Consider the following 20,050-nt stretch of genomic DNA (forward strand, 5'->3'; position numbering starts at 1 on the left):
AGGCCGCTGCTGGGGCCAGCGAGGCCGGCATCGGAGCCTGCCGTGAGGCAAGGCCGGTACTGGGGCCTCCGAGGCCAGGATAAGAGCTTGCCGAGGGGTTAGGCCGGTGCTGGGGCCAACGAGGCCGGCAGCGGAGCCTGCCGTGAGGCATGACCAGTGCTGGGGCCTCCGAGGCTGGGATCGGAGCATGCCGAGGGGTTAGGCCGCTGCTGGGGCCAGCGAGGCCGGCATCGGAGCCTGCCGTGAAGCAAGGCCGGTACTGGGGCCTCCGAGGCCAGGATAAGAGCTTGCCGAGGGGTTAGGCCAGTGCTGGGGCCAACGAGGCCGGCAGCGGAGCCTGCCGTGAGGCATGACCAGTGCTGGGGCCTCCGAGGCTGGGATCGGAGCATGCCGAGTGGTTAGGCCGCTGCTGGGGCCAGCGAGGCCGGCATCGAAGCCTGCCTTGAGGCAAGGCCGGTACTGGGGCCTCTGAGGCCGGGATCGGAGCCTGCCGAGGGGTTAGGCCGCTGCTGGGGCCAGTGAGGCCGGCATCGGAGCCTGTCGTGAGGCAAGGCCGGTACTGGGGCCTCCGAGGCCAGGATAAGAGCCTCTGAGGGGTTAGGCCGGTGCTGGGGCCAGGGAGGCCGGCATCGGAGCCTGCCTTGAGGCAAGGCCGGTACTGGGGCCTCGAGGCCAGGATAAGAGCCTGCCGAGGGGTTAGGCCGGTGCTGGGGCCAGCGGGCCGGCATCGGAGCCTGCCGTGAGGCAAGGCCGGTTCTGGGGCCTCCGAGGCCAGGATAAGAGCCTGCCGAGGGGTTAGGCCGGTGCTGGGGCCAGCGAGGCCGGCATCGGAGTCTGTCGTGAGGCAAGGCCGGTACTGGGGCCTTCGAGGCCAGGATAAGAGCCTGCTGAGGGGTTAGGCCGGTGCTGGGGCCAGCGAGGCTGGCATCGGAGCCTGCCTTGAGGCAAGGCCGGTACTGGGGCCTCGAGGCCAGGATAAGAGCCTGCTGAGGGGTTAGGCCGGTGCTGGGGCCAGCGAGGCCGGCATCGGAGCCTGCCGTGAGGCAAGGCCGGTACTGGGGCCTCCGAGGCCAGGATAAGAGCTTGCCGAGGGTTTAGGCCGGTGCTGGGGCCAACGAGGCCGGCAGCGGAGCCTGCCGTGAGGCATGACCAGTGCTGGGGCCTCCGAGGCTGGGATCGGAGCATGCCGAGTGGTTAGGCCGCTGCTGGGGCCAGCGAGGCCGGCATGGAGCCTGCCGTGAGGCAAGGCCGGTACTGGGGCCTCCGAGGCCAGGATAAGAGGCTGCCGAGGGGTTAGGCCGGTGCTGGGGCCAGCGAGGCCGGCATCGGAGCCTGCCTTGAGGCATGACCAGTGCTGGGGCCTCCGAGGCTGGGATCGGAGCATGCCGAGGGGGTAGGCCGGTGCTGGGGCCAGCGAGGCCGGCATCGGAGCCTGCCTTGAGGCAAGGCCGGTACTGGGGCCTCTGAGGCCGGGATCGGAGCCTGCTGAGGGGTTAGGCCGCTGCTGGGGCCAGTGAGGCCGGCATCAGAGCCTGTCGTGAGGCAAGGCCGGTACTGGGGCCTCCGAGGCCAGGATAAGAGCCTGCTGAGGGGTTAGGCCGGTGCTGGGGCCAGCGAGGCTGGCATCGGAGCCTGCCTTGAGGCAAGGCCGGTACTGGGGCCTCGAGGCCAGGATAAGATCCTGCTGAGGGGTTAGGCCGGTGCTGGGGCCAGCGAAGCCGGCATCGGAGCCTGCCTTGAGGCAAGGCCGGTACTGGGGCCTCGAGGCCAGGATAAGAGCCTGCCGAGGGGTTAGGCCGGTGCTGGGGCCAGCGAGGCCGGCATCGGAGCCTGCTGTGAGGCAAGGCCGGTACTGGGGCCTCCGAGGCCAGGATAAGAGCTTGCCGAGGGGTTAGGCCGGTGCTGGGGCCAACGAGGCCAGCAGCGGAGCCTGCCGTGAGGCATGACCAGTGCTGGGGCCTCCGAGGCCGGGATCGGAGCATGCCGAGGGGTTAGGCCGGTGCTGGGGCCAGCGGGCCGGCATCGGAGCCTGCCGTGAGGCAAGGCCGGTACTGGGGCCTCCGAGGCCAGGATAAGAGCCTGCCGAGGGGTTAGGCCGGTGCTGGGGCCAGCGAGGCCAGCATCGGAGCCTGCCTTGAGGCATGACCTGTGCTGGGGCCTCCGAGGCCGGGATCGGAGCCTGCCGAGGGGTTAGGCCGCTGCTGGGGCCAGCGAGGCCGGCATCGGAGCCTGCCTTGAGGCAAGGCCGGTACTGGGGCCTCTGAGGCAGGGATTGGAGCCTGCCGAGGGGTTAGGCCGCTACTGGGGCCAGTGAGGCCGGCATCGGAGCCTGTCGTGAGGCAAGGCCGGTAATGGGGCCTCCGAGGCCAGGATAAGAGGCTGCCGAGGGGTTAGGCCGCTGCTGGGGCCAGCGAGGCCGGCATCGGAGCCTGCCTTGAGGCAAGGCCGGTACTGGGGCCTCTGAGGCCGGGATCGGAGCCTGCCGACGGGTTAGGCCGCTGCTGGGGCCAGTGAGGCCGGCATCGGAGCCTGCCGTGAGGCATTACCAGTGTTGGGGCCTCCGAGGCCGGGATTGGAATCCTGCCAAGGGGTTAGACCGGTGCAGCGGCCAATGGCCAGCATCGGAGCCTGGCGTGAGGCAAGTTCACTCCTGCGGCCTCCAAGGTCGGGATCAAAGCCAGCTTAGGGGTTTGACCGGTTCAGGGGCCAGCGAGACCAGAACTGGGTCCTCCCATGAGGCAAGGCCGCTGCGTGAGCCAGCAAGGTCTGGATCAGTCCACTGAGTAGCCAGGCCACTACTGGGACCATCAAGAGTGGGATTGGTACTTGCAACGCAGCATGCACAGAGAAATATCACAGAAAATATAAATCAGACGCTTCTCTTAATCAGCAATAACTAGGAGGAAAAGGGCAACAGGAAGAGGTTGAGCTATAGAAAGGGCCCTATAGTGAAGCAACTAATGTGACCAATCAGAGGGTATGTAATACTGGAGGACGGAGCCTCTTTAAAATGCAGGAGGTACATAAACAAATGTATCAAAGTAAATCACCAAAGAAGTGTGGGATGGAGGGAGGGGGAGGGAATGGGACGGGGGCTGGAGGAGGGCTAATTGGATGATGTGTGCTTGTATATCCTCTCAAGTCTTGTACTCCAATGTGATTGATATATGACTACAATGCACCAATTTAAAAAATAAATTAATTAAAAAAATAAAATATAAAAATAGAGAAAAAAATAAAATAAAAATCAACATTGTAAAATAAAAAAAAAAGAAAAAGAATATATAAAAGATAATTGACATTGATGTGTGTGTGTGTGTGTGTGTGTGTGTGTGTGTGTGTGTTATTGGGCCTTGGACACAGTGGCATTCTATACCCACAGCCTTATTTTATTCTTTCTTTTGAAACAATTCTCACTAGATTGCAGTCTCTGTAAATTGCTGAGGCTAGTCTTGAAAATACAATTCTCCTCTTTCTTAGCCTCCTAAGTACTGGAATTACAGGCTTATGCCACCATACACACCTCACACTGATCCTGTTAATGCTTTCTTGGATATAGCACCAAAAGCACCAGCAATAAAAAAAAAGTGGAACTATAACCATATTAACTAAAAAGCTTTCACACTTTCACATAGCAAAATAATCAGAATTAAAAAGCCACCCAACAGAATAGTAGGAAAATAAAGGGTTACTCTTCAAAACACATAAAGAACTTCTACAACTCAATAACAAGAAAACTAATAGCCCCATTTTAAAAATGGGCTAATGAGTTGAATTTTTAAAATGGGCTGATGAATTGAATTTTATAAATGGGTTGATGAGTTGAATGTACATTTCTCCAAGAAGATATGCTTTACCTTTTTTTGAATCTAATTCAAAAATCTAATTCAAAATCTAATCATTTGGATAATAATCAACAAATCAACAAAAGTTTTCTTAATTTTTGGCTTTGAACTAATTGTCAGAAAAGCATAACTACAAAAATACATTGTTAGGATCTGAGAGATGCTTAACAATGAATATAAAACATGCACCCATAAATTGAAGTCATTTCTATCAATCCTGAGAGGGAAGAAAAGAAGACTAGAGAAAGCAAATTTCTAAGAGACTCTGATCTTTTTTATTTGTAGCAGAGGTCAGAAAAAAAAAAAAACTAGTCTCAACCCAGGACATATGGGATGTGGAGCTCCAATAAAAACTCACTTCTCTACTCTGGCAGGTCTTTTCAACAAGGAGTGGGTGTGTAACTTGGAATGAATGCATCTGGATAAACTAGCTTGCAGACAGGCGTGATGGCACATGCTTGTAATCCCAGCATTCAGGAGGCTGAGACAGGAGGATCGCGGTTCTCGGACAGCTTCAGCTAGTTAGTGAGGCCCTGTTTCAAAATAAAGAATAAAAAATAGGGCAGGGCGTGTAGCTCGGAGGTAAATGTCCCTGGGATCCATCACAACAACAACAAATAACTAGCTTGCTCTGCTCCCTACCATCATGCCCCAAGGAGGTAGAGCACCGGTTCCTGCTTGGCAACCAATGTAAACTAAAAAAAAAAAATATATATATATATATATATATATATATATATATATATATATATTCATATATATGAACTCTCCAGATCTATAAATGAATAGAATTTTCTTCCTCTAAGTTTTGTATGTGTTAGACGCTGGGTCACAGTGGTGAGAATGCTGACTGAAATACCATGCACTGAGCTAGGGCATACCAGCAAAAGCTTTTAGAGTATATATGGACTATATCCTGGTTGTATTGAGTTTGATAGATCTAGAGTTCTGTAACATAAACTTGATGAGAATTTATTGATACAATAGTAGCAATTAAAACACTGGCACAAATCATAAGAAAGAGTGCTGATAAGTCCCTTGAAGCTTAAAGATTAAAAAGTTATATGTGATAATAATTGCAGAATTTTCATAGCAGAAATTCAGGAAAGGATCAGAAATGTCATTGTAGAGATCAGAGTCATTTAGGAATTTAGGCTGCTATACTATATAAACACACACACACACACACACACACACACACACACACACACACACAAAACTAGTTCCCAATCATGTTTCACAAGACGACCCAAAGAACGCTGCATTTCTTAAGTCAATAAGGATTTTGCTGGTGAGGGGCATCACTATTGAGAACCTCAGTGGTGGCTGTTTTCTTAAATCAGATTGGTAGAAGGAGGTGTTACTGAAATGTGACACATTGATTGCAATGGGAAAATCTGATATAAACAAAAGAGAAGTCATGCACTTAAAGAGTCAACAGCAAGAAATATTAACAAGCAACATGGTTAGAGTGGCAGCTGCAAGTATCTGACCCAAAGAGTTATGGGAATTTTTTACTAGGGCACATTGTTCCATGCATCAGACTTTTGGATAGCTAGTTAGAGTATTTTATAATTTATACAACCAAAGGAATTAAAAGATTCATGATTTTGAGAGTTAGGACAGATAGTCATTCTAATAAAAAGGTATGATCTCATGCCCAATCCCAGAGATGAGATCATTTGAAGACCCGGCACTCAATAACTAAAAGAGCAGCTGGGTCTTTATGAGGAAAAAGATACTTCAATAATTTCACTAGTAGACCTATCTCCAAAGGAATCTTAGGCCATTTACTTCAGTTAGGTGATTACTCCAAAAGAATATTAGTCATCTTGAGAACTCTCGCACTAAGGCCTGAGACATCACTATGGCCTTAGATTCAGGGCTCATCATGGAAGCCAGATGAATTAGAGTCTCTTCCAAGTCCAGCTTACTGCTGATCTACTCAACTTATTCTCCATCTGAACATTTTCAGGTTGCTTAGATGTATAATCACATATAATTAGAACAGACACGGTTATTGGAAGAATACACACTAGTGCCTTAGACTGTGACAAAGGTCAAATGTAAGCCTTTGAAACTGTCTTCTCTCTGGAAAACAAGGTAACTTGAAAATAATAGCATAGTCTAGGTAGATGACATATGACAGGGATCAATTAGTATTAACCTCCAAAAAGACTTCAAATGTGGTGATAGTGCTCATCCAACCTTTATTTAAATAATATCTTTTCTCTAAAAATATTAGATGACTTCTAGTAGATGAAACTACCTCAAACTCAACCAAGTAGTAGCTTCAATCTCAGCAGCTGGCCTGAGCATGGTAATTCTGATAGGACAGGTCAGCTCCACCTTTGGTAAATAGTATGTTATTTTAACCATATGAGATGTGGGTTTATATTCAAGAAGCAAACAATCGGATGTACTTATGATTTTGCTCAGGTTTAGTTTTATTCTTTCACTTTCTGACATAATATAGTTCAAAGGAATCATGACTGGTCAAAATATCTTATTATTCTATCTATCTTGGCATATTTATTTTACATACAAGCAACAAGTGGAAAAGAGTTGGGAACCTTGATAAGACATGCACAAAAAAGTTGGGAGATGAACCCCATAAAGATTCAGGAACTAGCACTTTAGTGTTTGTTTTATATCCATGGTTTGTAATGTTTTAAAAATTTCCTTTAAATTTAAGTAAAATTCTTCTACTTTGCATTTCTCACCCACTAAGATAAAAACACAGCATTTAGTAATAAAACAATAATTATTTACTCAGAAACATTAAATTCTAACAAAAAAGGGCTCCAAAGCAGGCTGAGGGTGAAGGGTAGCAGCCCTGTCTCCTGGGCAGTGTTACCCAACAAAACTCTTTCAAACCAGATAAATCTTTGATGAAAAATACATCATGGGGAGTTTATGGAAAATACCATAAATATCCAGGCACAGTGGTGCACACCTTTAATCCTAGCTACTTAGAAAGGTGAGGCCGGAAAATCCAAGTTCAAGGATAGGCTCAGAAATTTAATGAGGCCCCATCTCAAAAAATTAGAAAAACCTGGGATGAGGGTAGTATATGCATCTGAGTGAGAGTGCCCCTGGATTCAACCTCCACTAGTGGAAAAAAAGTAAGTGGAAATACATGAAGCTTATTAACAATCCATGCAATTTGCAGCAGCGAGCTGTACACTACTCAAAAACAAAACAAAACAAAAAAATCACAGCTCCTAGAGTAGTAAAAATAATGTATTTGAACACGGAATGAAATGTTATGTGATCATGCGGCCTTCCTGTCATGAGCTGCCTTCTATCAAATGAAATCAAAAGTTGGGTGGAGCCAACAACAATTCAGGATAAAACAGAGTATCTGAGACTGAGCGCGAGCAGCACGGAGAACGCAGTTAGATGTCTGTCTACTCTGTTGGTCTAGACCTCTATGGCCCCTCTTCCTCAGCTGATACTTCTGATACCTCTTCCTCCCCGACATGAGGCATCACAGCTGTTAGAGGAAAGAGATTCTGCATAAAGGGGGATCTGTCTTATATATGGATGGCAACAGAAAATGGATCGCTGCTGCAGCAGCTGGGTGAAAGTCATACTACTGTTTATTATTTTATTACTTATTACCCAGTTGTGGTTACTTTAACACTAGGCTGGAAGCTGTGGTGAGTCCTCTGCTACAACTCCTCACAGTTCCACTTCTGTCCCATCCTTCTCTCCCTGCTTGGAATATTGCTTCCCAAAGACCCCGCCAGGAAATTTTCTGCAAGCAAATACCTGCCTAAAATTTGTATTTTCAGGGAATCCATCTAAGATACCATCTGGCTTCGAATATACACTTGCAAAAAATCCAAGCAAGCGAAAAGTTGCTTTTTTTTCTTCAGTATTGCTACAGTTTGTATTATGCTGTACTCCTATGTGTATGAAGGTATCACTACCAAATGACTGTTATGTATGAGGAGGGGTATGCAGCAAGGTGGGACCTGAAGAAAATCATACCAAGATCTGTGAGCATATCTATTTGTATGAATTTGAGCCTCACTAATATGTATAATAATAATGATGCATCAATTACAAATAAAATAAAATAAAAGTGGGCATGATGGTATATTTCTATAATCCCAGTACTTGGGAAGCTGAGACAGGAGGATCACAGGTTTGGAGACAGCCTCGGCAACTTAGTGAGACCTGTTTCAAAAAAAAAAAAATTTTAAAATGGTGTACCTTGGAGGCAGAATGCTTCCAGGTTCAATCCCCAGCATGAAAAAGAAAAAAAAAAGTTTAAAGAAATATTACATTATGATGTGAGACTATAATGCACCACTACAAGTATAAAAATAGAATGTACTAAATGACCACATTACTGTAAGGGAGAAAAATAAGTCAACTATTCCTACCAGGCTGTGCCCCTACACCACCTCTCTGAAACAAGTATTTGCACCCTGAGAATCTGAAGAAGTAAACTTCCTTGTCTGAATTAGCAGTTGAGAGACATCCCTTATGGGATTGAGTCTTAGGGAGGAACTTTCACTCCCATGGTGCTTTAACTCTGTGCTTACACATATTATGCCAGGAATTTGCACTACACCACCATTATTTTATGAGATAGTAATAATAAGTTCACTGTCTTGCTCAAAATCACATGGCAAGCCTCTCCATACTGATGAGATATATAACTGAGGGCAGTGGGATTGAAGCTATCCTCTGGAATCATAGTAGAGGATCAGAGAGAAGAGAAAGAAAAGTGTCAATAAGCCTCTGTTCGTGGAAGAGGATGCTGAGTCAAATGGGAGGCTTTGAATGACCTGCATTGTTGAATTGCAGTCTTCTGTCTCCTTACACACTCAAAAGTAATTAAAAGTTTTTGTGCACCCCCCGAAAAATAAAATAAGTAATAAAAAATAAAAATAATCTTTACTCAGAAAAAATAGCACTACCGGGCGTAGTGGCACACGCTTATAATCCAAGCACACTTGTAATCCAAGCTGAGACAGGAGGATCGCAAAGGTTCAAAGCCAGCCTCAGTTACTTAGTGAGGCTCTCAGTAATCTAGTGAGACCCTGTTTCCAATTAAAACATAAAAATAGGTCTGGGAGTGTACCCTGGAGGTAGAAGGCCCCTGAGTTCCAACCCCAGTATCACTGTAGCATATCTCTAAAGCTTTTACAGTATGTCTCAATAGTAATATTAAATAAACACATGGGATAGTCTCAAATTATATCAGAAAATTTCACCATTGAAAAGTTATAAAATTGTTTATCACCTAAATATTTACTCTTGTCTTTAAAAAAATCAAATTAAGTTTCTGAGTAGTCTAATGAACAATTTAGTCTCACTTTATGGTATTTTTTTTTACTTTCTAAATTATTTTGTATCAATAACTTCTATTTTTAAATGCCTTAATTTAATATTAGTTATTAAAATATAATCACAGTCCAAATACATTTATAATATTCATTTTATTTTTTATTGATGATTATTATATCATTGTAAATTTTGAACTAAAAGCACACATTATATAGTATATAAACCTTAGCATTACTGCAGAAGTAAAACTGGAAGGGGGAAAGAATGGGGTGGAAACTGGGGGAGGGCTAAATGAGTGGTTTGTACATGTATGCTTTTACCATCTTGTACCCAATTAATATATGACTACAATGCACTAATTAAAAAAAGAAAAGAAAAAAGAAATGAAAAACAATAAAAAGAAAAAAATTCAGACTTATCAAAATATATGACAGTTTACACAAAAGAATTCTACCATGTTGGAAAGGGGATAGTGTTTTATTGTCAAAAGCTGTGTTTTTAAAAGACCTTTTCAAATAAAGCAATTAACTGAAGATATGGTGACCTTTATCCTGGTTAAAGTCAAATGCCTTCCATTGAAATCACTTCCTCTTCTTAATTGTTCAGTGCCTTGACTTCCTCTGTCTGATTGTTTGATAGATATTGCATACCTGTCACTGATGAAATAGAAAAAAGTAGTTTGTTAAAATACTCATAAAACCTGACTGCAAAATAATAGAAATGTAAGGTTGACTAATAAAGGTAATAAAATATCTTATAGTGTTAATATTCTGTTGAGATAACTTGCATAATTAATCAATAGTTCAATAGCTATTAATTTCAAAAAATATGATTGATTACAACAAAAACAGAATCAATCTCTAGGCACCAGGTTCACCAATATTTAAAATATCTAAGGTAATATTTATAACATATGAACAAGAAAACATTCAGGTTTATATTAATAAGTATATCTCCCTTTAAAATTATAACTATATAACTACATATTGACTAACACTTATTATTCCACGTGGTGTGTGTGTGTGTGTGTGTGTGTGTGTGTGTGTGTGTGTTTTACTGGGGATGGAATCCAGGGACATTCTACCTCTGAGCTATACTCTCAGGCTTTTTTATTTTGGGTTTTGAAACAAGGTCTAGCTAGGATACTAAGAGTCACACTAAGTTGTTAAAACTGTCATTTTATCTGTGATTTTCCTTTTCAAGCCTCCCCAATATTGGGATTACAGGCATACGATCATACCTCGTTTTATCATATCATTCCATTCTACTAATGAATTTCCTTGACTCTTTTCTTTTTATTTTGGTGGTACTGGGGTTCCTGGAAGCCCTTCTACCTCCAGGCTACACTCCCAGACCTATTTTATTTTTGAAAACAGGATCTCTTAAGGCAGCACAGCTGGCTTCGAACCTGCCCGATCCTCCGGTCTCTGCTTCCCAAGTGCGGGGATTGCAAGCATGCGCCACCACGCCCGGCTCCTTGACTCTTTTCTAATAAACCTTACAGGGCTGCCTTGTACTCTTGAATGCTTAACATACTCTTTGAGTAATTCTCTCAACTGTCACTATTATCTTCTAACTTCATCTCCCAGAAACCTAAAGAACTTTCTCATTGAAAGATTTGAAAATAAGTCATTGAAATGATGCAGAGCACACACATAGTCGGTATACATACATGCACAACAAACATTATAAATAATTTAAAGTAGCCTAAACTCTTGTCACTCATTCATCCAATCATATACTTATTGACTATGATCTTGGGGAGGTTGGGCACAGGAACAAATCACTGGGGTTTGGATCTGCTTTCCGCATAATACCAACTATAAACTTTATATAAATTATTTTACTTTCCTCTGACTCCTATCTTCACATGCAATATAAGTCTAGTAAATATAGTACTTAGCTCCCAGAAAGGATTTTAACATTGAGTTTAAACATATATGCCCAGTACACAAAACATGCTCAGCAATCGAGGAACTGATGTCAATTTCTGACGGAGGAAAGGTCCCTCTTCTTGTTTCTAACACCTTTTGTAGTGCTGACCTGTAAGACTTGGAAGGTTTAACACTCGCAAATCCTAAATAAAATTGAACTAAGCAGCAAAATGATGAGACAGAGAATGAATTAAGACTGAGTTTCAGAAGGCAGAAAATGTCACATTTAATATGAGAAATGCATTTGTAGAAGTAGTGACACTCATGTAGTCATTGAATAAACACCCTATGGATCTGGGTGGCTCAATTTCCAGATAGAATTTACTCTGGCATTTAATATTAGGAGTTATTCTTATTCCTTTCTCTTAAGATGACAATTAAATTACATTTTTTAAAATATTGGGGACTGGACCCACGGACATACAACATCCTCAGCCCTTTTTATTTTTATTTATTTATTTATTTTTATTTGAAACAGGGTCTCCCTAAGGTCCTGTGGGTCTTGCTAACTTTCTGAGGCTGGTTCTGCCCCTCAGATGATCCTCATTTCTCAGCTTCCCAAGATTACATTAATTTTAATATCAGACATGGTATACATTTTTACTGTACTTTTTTATATAAAAGTCACAAATTTATTAACAAAAGCATGAAACAATGGAAAACAGACCATAATGAATAAATACAGAGATGAGTGAGTTTTTTTCCTAAGGGAAAAAAAAGACTATATAAACATCCCTGCTGTATACTAACACACACACACTGATACATACAGTGTGAAATAATTGTGAAACTTCAATGGGATTATAGAATTATCCCAGGCTGATGATATAGGGAAACAAAGTATTACAACAGAAACCAATTCATTATAACAGTTGTTAACAGGTTGCAATAAGAAAGAGTGGAGAGTTCTGGAAGGGAAATCTTCCAGGGAAAAAATGTAGTGTTGTTGAAGTTGGATTCTATACAACAGATACAACTAGAAATAGAATTAATTTGAGAAATGAATAAAAATTTCATTTTTGTCAATAAAAACTTTTTATAAAGTTATATTTGAAATATGAAGCACACCAAAATATGCCTTAATTATAACAATGGATAGAAATCATTAAAGTACTTGGTCTTGATGCTAACTACATCCTTCCTGTAAGCACAGAGTTCATAACCTTGGGTCTGTAGTGATAGCTTCAAGGTTTGGGACACTCATGACAGAAGGTGCACAAGATAATCTGATGGTCTCACAAATTTCATTAGGAGTTTTATTTATTTTTATTTTTCTAATTTTTTTTTTTTGCAGTACTGGGAATTGAACCCAGGGTCATTCTACCTCCAAGCTACACCCCTAGTCCTATATTTCATTCATTATTTTGAAACAGGGTTTCACTAAGTTGTAGAGGGCCTCACTAAGTAGCTGAGGCTGCCCACAAACCTGTGATCTTCCTGTCTCAACCTCCCAAGTACTGGGATTACAAGGTGCCTCACCACACCTGGCTATTTTTCTAATTTTTAAAAATTTTATATTGTCTAAATTTTTTATGCACATGATAAAATAGTACAGTACTTCACATACTGATACATGCTGAAAATATGTTTTCTGATAAAGGTGCATAATGGACAAAATTTATAGAGTAATGAAGCCAATGAAATGCAATCATTGAATATCATTTGGCCTTTTATTGAAGAGAGTTTATATAACCATGATATAACATGGACTGTAAGTTTTAGAATCTAATTATTGTTGTGTCAAAGATTTGTAGTGAGGTAGCTAGTGGGGTGATATGATGTGATGTGAAAGACATTTGCTCTTGAGTATGAGTCTTTCTAATACTGTACTTTTACCCTGTTCATATATGACTTAAGCACTTCGAATATATTTAATTTTAGTTTAATGTTATTTTTAATTTGGTGATAGAAACATATATTCTATATTAATTATGTAACACATTAATCTAGAAGATAAACAGCAATTTAGATTGGCATTTTTCAACTACTCTCATCTTTGCAATAATCCAAAATATTTGTTAAAAATATTTTTTAGCCGGGCGTGGTGGCACACGCTTGTAATCCCAGCATCGGGAGGCTGAGACCTGAGGATCACAGTTCGCAGACAGCCCCAGCTACTTAGTGAGGCCCTCTGTAACTCAGTGAGACCCGGTTTCAAAATAAAGAATAAAAATAGGGCAGGGGGTATAGCACAGAGGTAGAACGCCCCTGGGTTCCATCCCTAGACCCACAAAAAAAAAAAAAATATATATATATATATATATATATATATTTCTGCCTAAAGAGGTGAAAGTAAGATCCATAAGTCTATAACTTTGTGTCTCTTAAATAATTCCGAGAATTAGACAATCTTGGAAAATATTGCACCTGAAAACATTTACTGATTGTGTGTGTGTGTGTGTGTGTGTGTGTGTGTGTGTGTGTAGAAAGAATTTAACCTAGGGGCATTATGCCTACAAGCTGCATTCCAAGCCCTTTTTAAAATATTATTATTTGAAACAGAGTCTCGCTAGCTTGTTGAGGGTCGTGCTACTTGCTGAGGCTGTCCATGATCCTGTTATTCTCCTTTCTTAGCCTTTCAAGTACTGGGATTACAGGAGTATGCCACCATGCCCAGCTCATTTACTGAATCTTTCATCAAGACAGGTAAATATCATTCCAACAAAATTCTTGGTGCATGCATGATGTTTATGTAGATTTGTTTGGTAGCATATAAAATTTATAATTAATATGTCATTTTAATTACATGTGCTGTTTTTAAAGTATAACATAAATAATAGGTAGTAGTCTTATGTGCCTTTATTTTTATTTCATTTATTCTGAATCCCAAGCTCAGTTAACATACACTTCTCTCCATTTGCGTATGGATATTTTGATACGTCAGGTCAATTATAGTTGTCACCCAAGGAACAGCTCGCTCCTTTTATGAGCTCTTTTACTTGTATGCTTATCTAGTAGCTCCTGCTTCACTTCTACCTTTACTTTATAGAGCTGCCCTCACTTTTTTTTTTTTTTTTCTGGTGGTACTGGGGTTCCTAGAAACCCTTCTAACCCCGGGCTACACTCCCAGACCTATTTTATCCTTTTTTTGTTGTTGTTTGGAAACAGGGTCTCTTAAGCCAGCGCAGCTGGCTTCAAACCTGCAAGATCCTCCTGTCTCCAAGAGCGGGGATTACAAGCATGCGCCACCACGCCCGGCGTTGCCCTCACTTTTTCATTCTAACAGAGTGCACCTGTTCCCATCATAAGCCAATCCCTGGTATTTGAATGAGGGTATTAAGAATATCAAGAGATGCACTGTGCAGTGATTCTCAGTCTTGGTTGCACATCTGAACCACCTGAGGGTCATTTTAAGGCATCCCAGCTCTCGTCAATGAGAACTTCTGAATAGAACACAGATGTCAGCATCTCTGAATATGAATGATGCCTCCAATTTAGAGATGAGGACACCGAAGTGCAGACGAAGCACTTCTTTAGATTGTGTGAAGATCAAATGATAACATTTAGCTCTCCCCTATTCTCACACCCCTGTTCTTCCCTCCACATCTTTAACATTTGAATCAAACCTTATTTATTATTTTCCATCTATTATTCTAGTAAAATTTTCTCCTTAGATCATAATTATACATACATAAACAGACAAGAGGCAGAGATACAGAGATGCAGAGCTTCCCTATTCTAGAACAAAAATATGTTCTAATTATCCCTGAAGTCATTTATGTTGTGCTACATCCCATTTCAGTCTTTCCTCTGTCAGAATGTCTCTGGAAAGAACAGGGCACACCTGATTACTTGTTTCATTCAGGCATTAATCCCTTGTACTAAGATATTTGCCTTCTTAAAGGTTACCAACAAACTCTTAAACAACAAATCCCCTCTTAAGCAAACAGGATTTGAGTTTCTAGTATTTACGTGAAACTGGGGATAAGCATTCAATTAATACTTTATTCTGTCTTCCAAGAAGCTTACAATAAGAAAGACAAAGAGAGAGGCAGATGATATTATGTATCCTGGTAAGTGTTTTAGGTGCTTTGTGGAGAAAGGCCCTTTCAAGGAAGTTTAGGCTTGGAATGTGATGCCTGAGATAACTTGTTTTGCAAAACAAGTCAGATAGTTGAGGTGAAGGGGGTCGGAAAGGACTTAAAAATGAAAAGTCAGTATAGCTAAAATGTTTGCAGTGATGTCATTTTTCTTCAGAGGACAAAGGCACCACACATGGTGACCAACTTACAAAACTACAAGTGGTGGTATATTTTCAGAATTAAGAGAACATATTTGGGACTGTATATGTCTAGGGATGGTAAAGAACATGCATGTTTTCATTAGCTAAGGATTTGGAATTTTGGCAATGTGAACTTGGCCCAAACTTTCAGTTTCCTTGTAGGAAAATTGGAATATTATTTTCTTTCTTCAGGATTTTGTGAGGACTGAACATTTGAATGCATTTTGCTCCCAGGGGTTGGCATTTAGAACATTTGCACACACTGTTGTTTATAGATAGTTTGTATCATTATATGGTAATAGTGGAAGCAGTGTTTAAATATTTTAAAGAGACATAGGAGCTGGGCACAGTAGTACACACCTATAATCCCAATACTTTAGAGATTGAGATAGGAGGATCACAGGTTCAAGGACAGCCTTGGTAGCTTAGTGAGACTCTCAGCAACCTAGCAAGACCCTGTTTTAAAATGAAAACTAAAAAGGGCTGAGGGTGTAGCTCACAAATAGAATGTTACTGGTTTAATCCTCAGTATGAGACAGAAGAAAGAAGAAGAAGAAGAAGAAGAAGAAGAAGAAGAAGAAGAAGAAGAAGAAGAGGAGGAGGAGGAGGAGGAGGAGAAGGAGGAGGGCAGGAGGAGGAAGAGGAGGAGGAGGAGGAAAAGGAGGTGGTGAGAGGGGAGAGGAGGAGGAAAGGAAGGGGAGGGGAGAAAAGGAGAGGGGAGGAGGTCAATTTAATTAGTAGCCTATTGCCTTGGCAGACAGAGGTAATTAATTAAGGCTATTCAAGTTGTAATGGAGATTAATGGGAGATAATATAAAAGATTTGAAACTACTTAAATAAAGGATGGGGCATGTGAAGTTTCAGAATATAAATTCTAAAAAAAAGTACCTCAAGAATTCATGAGACATTGTGATAAACAAAAATAAATTATGGATCTTTTATTAATACAAATTATTATAATGTACTTGGACTTTAAATAAAAATAAACTTATGACTTTTAGTTAACCATCTGCATAATCAAACTCCAAATATGTAAATTAATTACATTATCATAATTCTCATCAGTATTGTAAAACCTTTTTCATGTTTTAAAAATACTTTTTAGACATAGGACCATTGATACTTGATTATCTTTTTCACAAGAATCACTTGTGTATCCATCATAAACTATTGATGGATGGAGGCAATAATTGTATAATTTATATTTAATCCCAATTTGTTTTTTTATTCATAGATGCTGACATTATCAATGACCTTATAATTCATAAGAGGATTGCTACTTCGCAATCCATAGTCCAAATAAACTAGAGTCATTTATACTTCAAGATATTTGACAACTGAATAAAATGATTGTCTTGTTCCTATTACTCATGCATTGAGTAATTATTTACAACTCACTGAAAGCTCCCTTATAGTTTCAGAGCAATTTACTTGTTGATATTAAAGCTTTACTCAGGCCATATCCAAGACATTGCTCATAGTCACACAATGTCTCCAGGGTAGCTAGAAAGCACGTGTACTGTCACCTTTCTACTGACTTCACAACAATAGGGTTAGAGAAATCAGATAGGACACATCTCTCCTAAATTGTGTGTCAGTGGAAACATGGGCCACCTTAATGGAACCTGAGTACATGGAGACCCCCCATTGTGTTGAATAGGCATGGGGAGATAAGAATTTGTGTACAGAAGATCTAGATAACTGTTTGGAAGGGTATTTCTCTGAAAAGCTGATAGGGTAAATGTGGTCAGGAGAAATACTTTGAAAGTAGAATTTTTAGGTCATATCAAGTAATGCAAATAATCTAGCAGAAAAAGAGAAAAAAAAATCCAAAAGAATACCAGAGACACGGTTACCCAAAGTATAACTGGCATGCATGTCCATAAACAGGAGCAGGGACACTCCTGGACCCAGGGAGTCAGGCCATGTGATATTGACAAAGGTCTGTGGAGCTGGTTTTAAGAGTCCAAGAGAGTTTTTAGATCTTTTTTTTTTTTTTTGTAAAATATGTAAAGATATCCCAGTTCAGAGTCAGATGGCTATGTTGGAGATTTGAGAAAAGCAGGAAAGCTATGAATTATCATCCCTGGAAAGTTAGAAAATGAATTTATTAGGAATCTATAGTAAATCTGAAGGAGATTATGGGATGAAGGGAGAGCATTAATGAAGAGAGCATTAATGCTGGACAATGGAATCCAGTCCCAGTATGAAATAAGGCGACACATTAGAGAAGTAGTGCAAAAAGAAAAAAGTAGCAGCAAGTTCATCAGCATGGATGATTTGAGATAAATTAATAAACAATTAAATATTTTGGATTAAGGTTGGTAACAATAGAGTACATCCGTAGATTTCTGCAAATGGTACAACTATTGATGATGCTAAAGTCTTAAGAGTGACTGTGAGAATAGGTATCTGGAATAGAAAGGACAAAACAGTAGGGATAAAGAAATTAAAAGGACTGATCAGCCATGATGTAGGTTGATAGGTTTTGTGAAGTTTAAATATGCCATGAAAGGTTCCAGAAAGCGTGGCAAAGAAATACGCTGGGAGCCAAAAATCCAGTCATGGATGGATTCAGGGATGAAGAGCTAATGCTTATTAAAATCTAATGATATATAACCCACAAAAGCAGTCATTTCTGAAAGAAGGGAGAAATGTACACTGGAGAGGAAGAAATGGAGAAAAAGTAAGTCACTTAATGACTTGCTAAGCTTCCAGATATGGGGATATGTATGAAAATATAAATTCCATGGTGGAGTTCTTCATGGTAAAAGTATATTCCCATTAGTGCAAGGAGGTGAAAGAAATAAAGTGGGAGACTCATACACATATACACACAGCATAATAAATTCAGTCATGAAATATATGTAGGTGGTAGAATTGGAGAAGGTGGCATGGTAGCAAACTGAATACCTAGGCACAGTCTAAAGTATAAAAAGATAAAAGAGAAGGGAATGTTGGTCGGAAAGAAAGAAAACATTGTGAAAAGCCCTGGAGTGTGAATACTACGTTCAATGCCAAGTTTATGCAAACTTTCCCCAATGTTTCCCATCTATAAAATTACACACATTCTTCACATGACCTCTACTGCTCATTCTTTTATAAAGTCTCCTCTGACTGGCCTAGCCCACAAGGACCTTGCCGTTCGCTGAATTCCTATGGAGTGGATTGTATGCACTACAAGAATCCACAAACTATTATACAGTATTTCCTTGAATATTTTACGTATATTTTTTCCTAGCTGAAATATGGCCTCTTGAAGAGAGAAGAGCATGTTTTATACTTCTTTAAATTCTCCCAAATAATCAGTAGAGTGAACCATAATCATTGTGTTGCATAAATACTGTTAGATAAATTTTTAATATAAATGTTAATTACCTAGGTATTGACTGGAAAAATATTTTACCTACCCAAAGATATTGAGTCAAATACAAATGTACATAAACACTAATCCTGCAATTCAGCAAAACATTTTATTCTGGGGATTGGCGTTTTGACTACAATGTCAAAGAAAACATGCATTAAATGAATATCTAAATGAAGCATTCTTAGAAAACAGTTTGGCAGGTAGTAAATATCTGTTGAATTAAAGATAAATGGGCATCCTCAGTAGCTCTGGCTATGATCCTTCTAGATTATCTATGCAATTTAATTTGGCCTAATTTGTTTCACTGAAATGCGAAGAGTGAAAAGAATAAAAATTATTGGAAAGCCACCTCACCAAAATGCCATCAATTTAGACTTTTAAAGCTATATCATTATTGTTTTTCATCAATTATATTGTCCATGTTAATCACTTAAAGTATCTTCATTGTTCACTTCTATTTTTAGCTGAACTTAATATATTCTCTCATTTATGTTTATAAGTTACCATTAACTATAATTTATTTTCAGGTGCATTTTATTATCTGAAACCTAGGATAAATTAAAGAATAGCTATTCCAATATCTATGACATTACTTTTCCTTTTGCCCTTACCAGATGATATCCAGGCAGCAAGTTTGGTTTCATGGTTGGTTTGGGATCACTACTCAATGAGTTTCCATGCCTACAAAAAGCATTCAAATATATTTGAAATACTTATTTTAATCGTTAACACAAACTATTGTATATAGTTAGTGCTTCTATGCATGAATAATAAATGATGCAATAGTTTATTTTTATAAATCGATATGTAAACTCACACCATCGAATGATATATTTAAATAGTCTATAAAGTGGTTTTTAATAGCTTCCCACATGTTATATATCATAATCACTTGTGTTCTTAAGTTCAGATTAATAGAGATATTTATTATTAATCATTTCAGATAGTATTTATTTTTCTAAATAGAAATAATGGATCGTGATGTTGCTCTAGGAAATGTGTTTATATATTTCACTTTAGATTCTTGACACAGTATATTCATTCTAATTTTTGTGGCACATATGTCTCTTATCATCAAACCACTTTCCTTGGAAACAGTAATAATGGTATTCCATGACAGCAGAGCACCAGTACTAGCTAGTAATGCTCACTGGTAAATCCAGCGTTGCTCACTGCTAGATCCTCATACCTAGATGAATATTAGATTATTAATAAATATGGATGGATTGAGACCAAACTACTTAAAAATGATATAGAATTTAACCTTTTAAAATATCAATCAGGAAGCTGAGCATGATGGTGCACACTTGTAATCCCAGCATTTGGGAGTCTGAGACAGGAGGATTGCAGTTCGAGGACAGCCTTAGCTACTACTTAG

The 20,050-nt window shown here is 40.3% G+C and overlaps 1 protein-coding gene across 1 annotated transcript in view; it reads right to left on the reverse strand.

Moving 5' to 3' along the window:
• Positions 1-5,075: 5,075 nt before the first annotated feature.
• The window catches only part of LOC308266790 (cadherin-related family member 3-like), a gene marked incomplete at both ends in the record, with an annotated part of 136,443 nt that continues 121,468 nt past the window's right edge, over positions 5,076-20,050 (reverse strand). Inside the window, 2 exons of the mRNA XM_080701189.1 lie at positions 5,076-5,242; positions 17,645-17,717. Of these exons, the coding sequence (XP_080557315.1) occupies positions 5,076-5,242; positions 17,645-17,717 (240 nt within the window). The remainder of the gene's footprint in view (positions 5,243-17,644; positions 17,718-20,050) is intronic.

The sequence above is a fragment of the Muscardinus avellanarius genome, assembly GCF_963383645.1.
Source record: "Muscardinus avellanarius genome assembly, chromosome: 9".
NCBI classification, from domain to species: Eukaryota; Metazoa; Chordata; class Mammalia; order Rodentia; family Gliridae; genus Muscardinus; species Muscardinus avellanarius.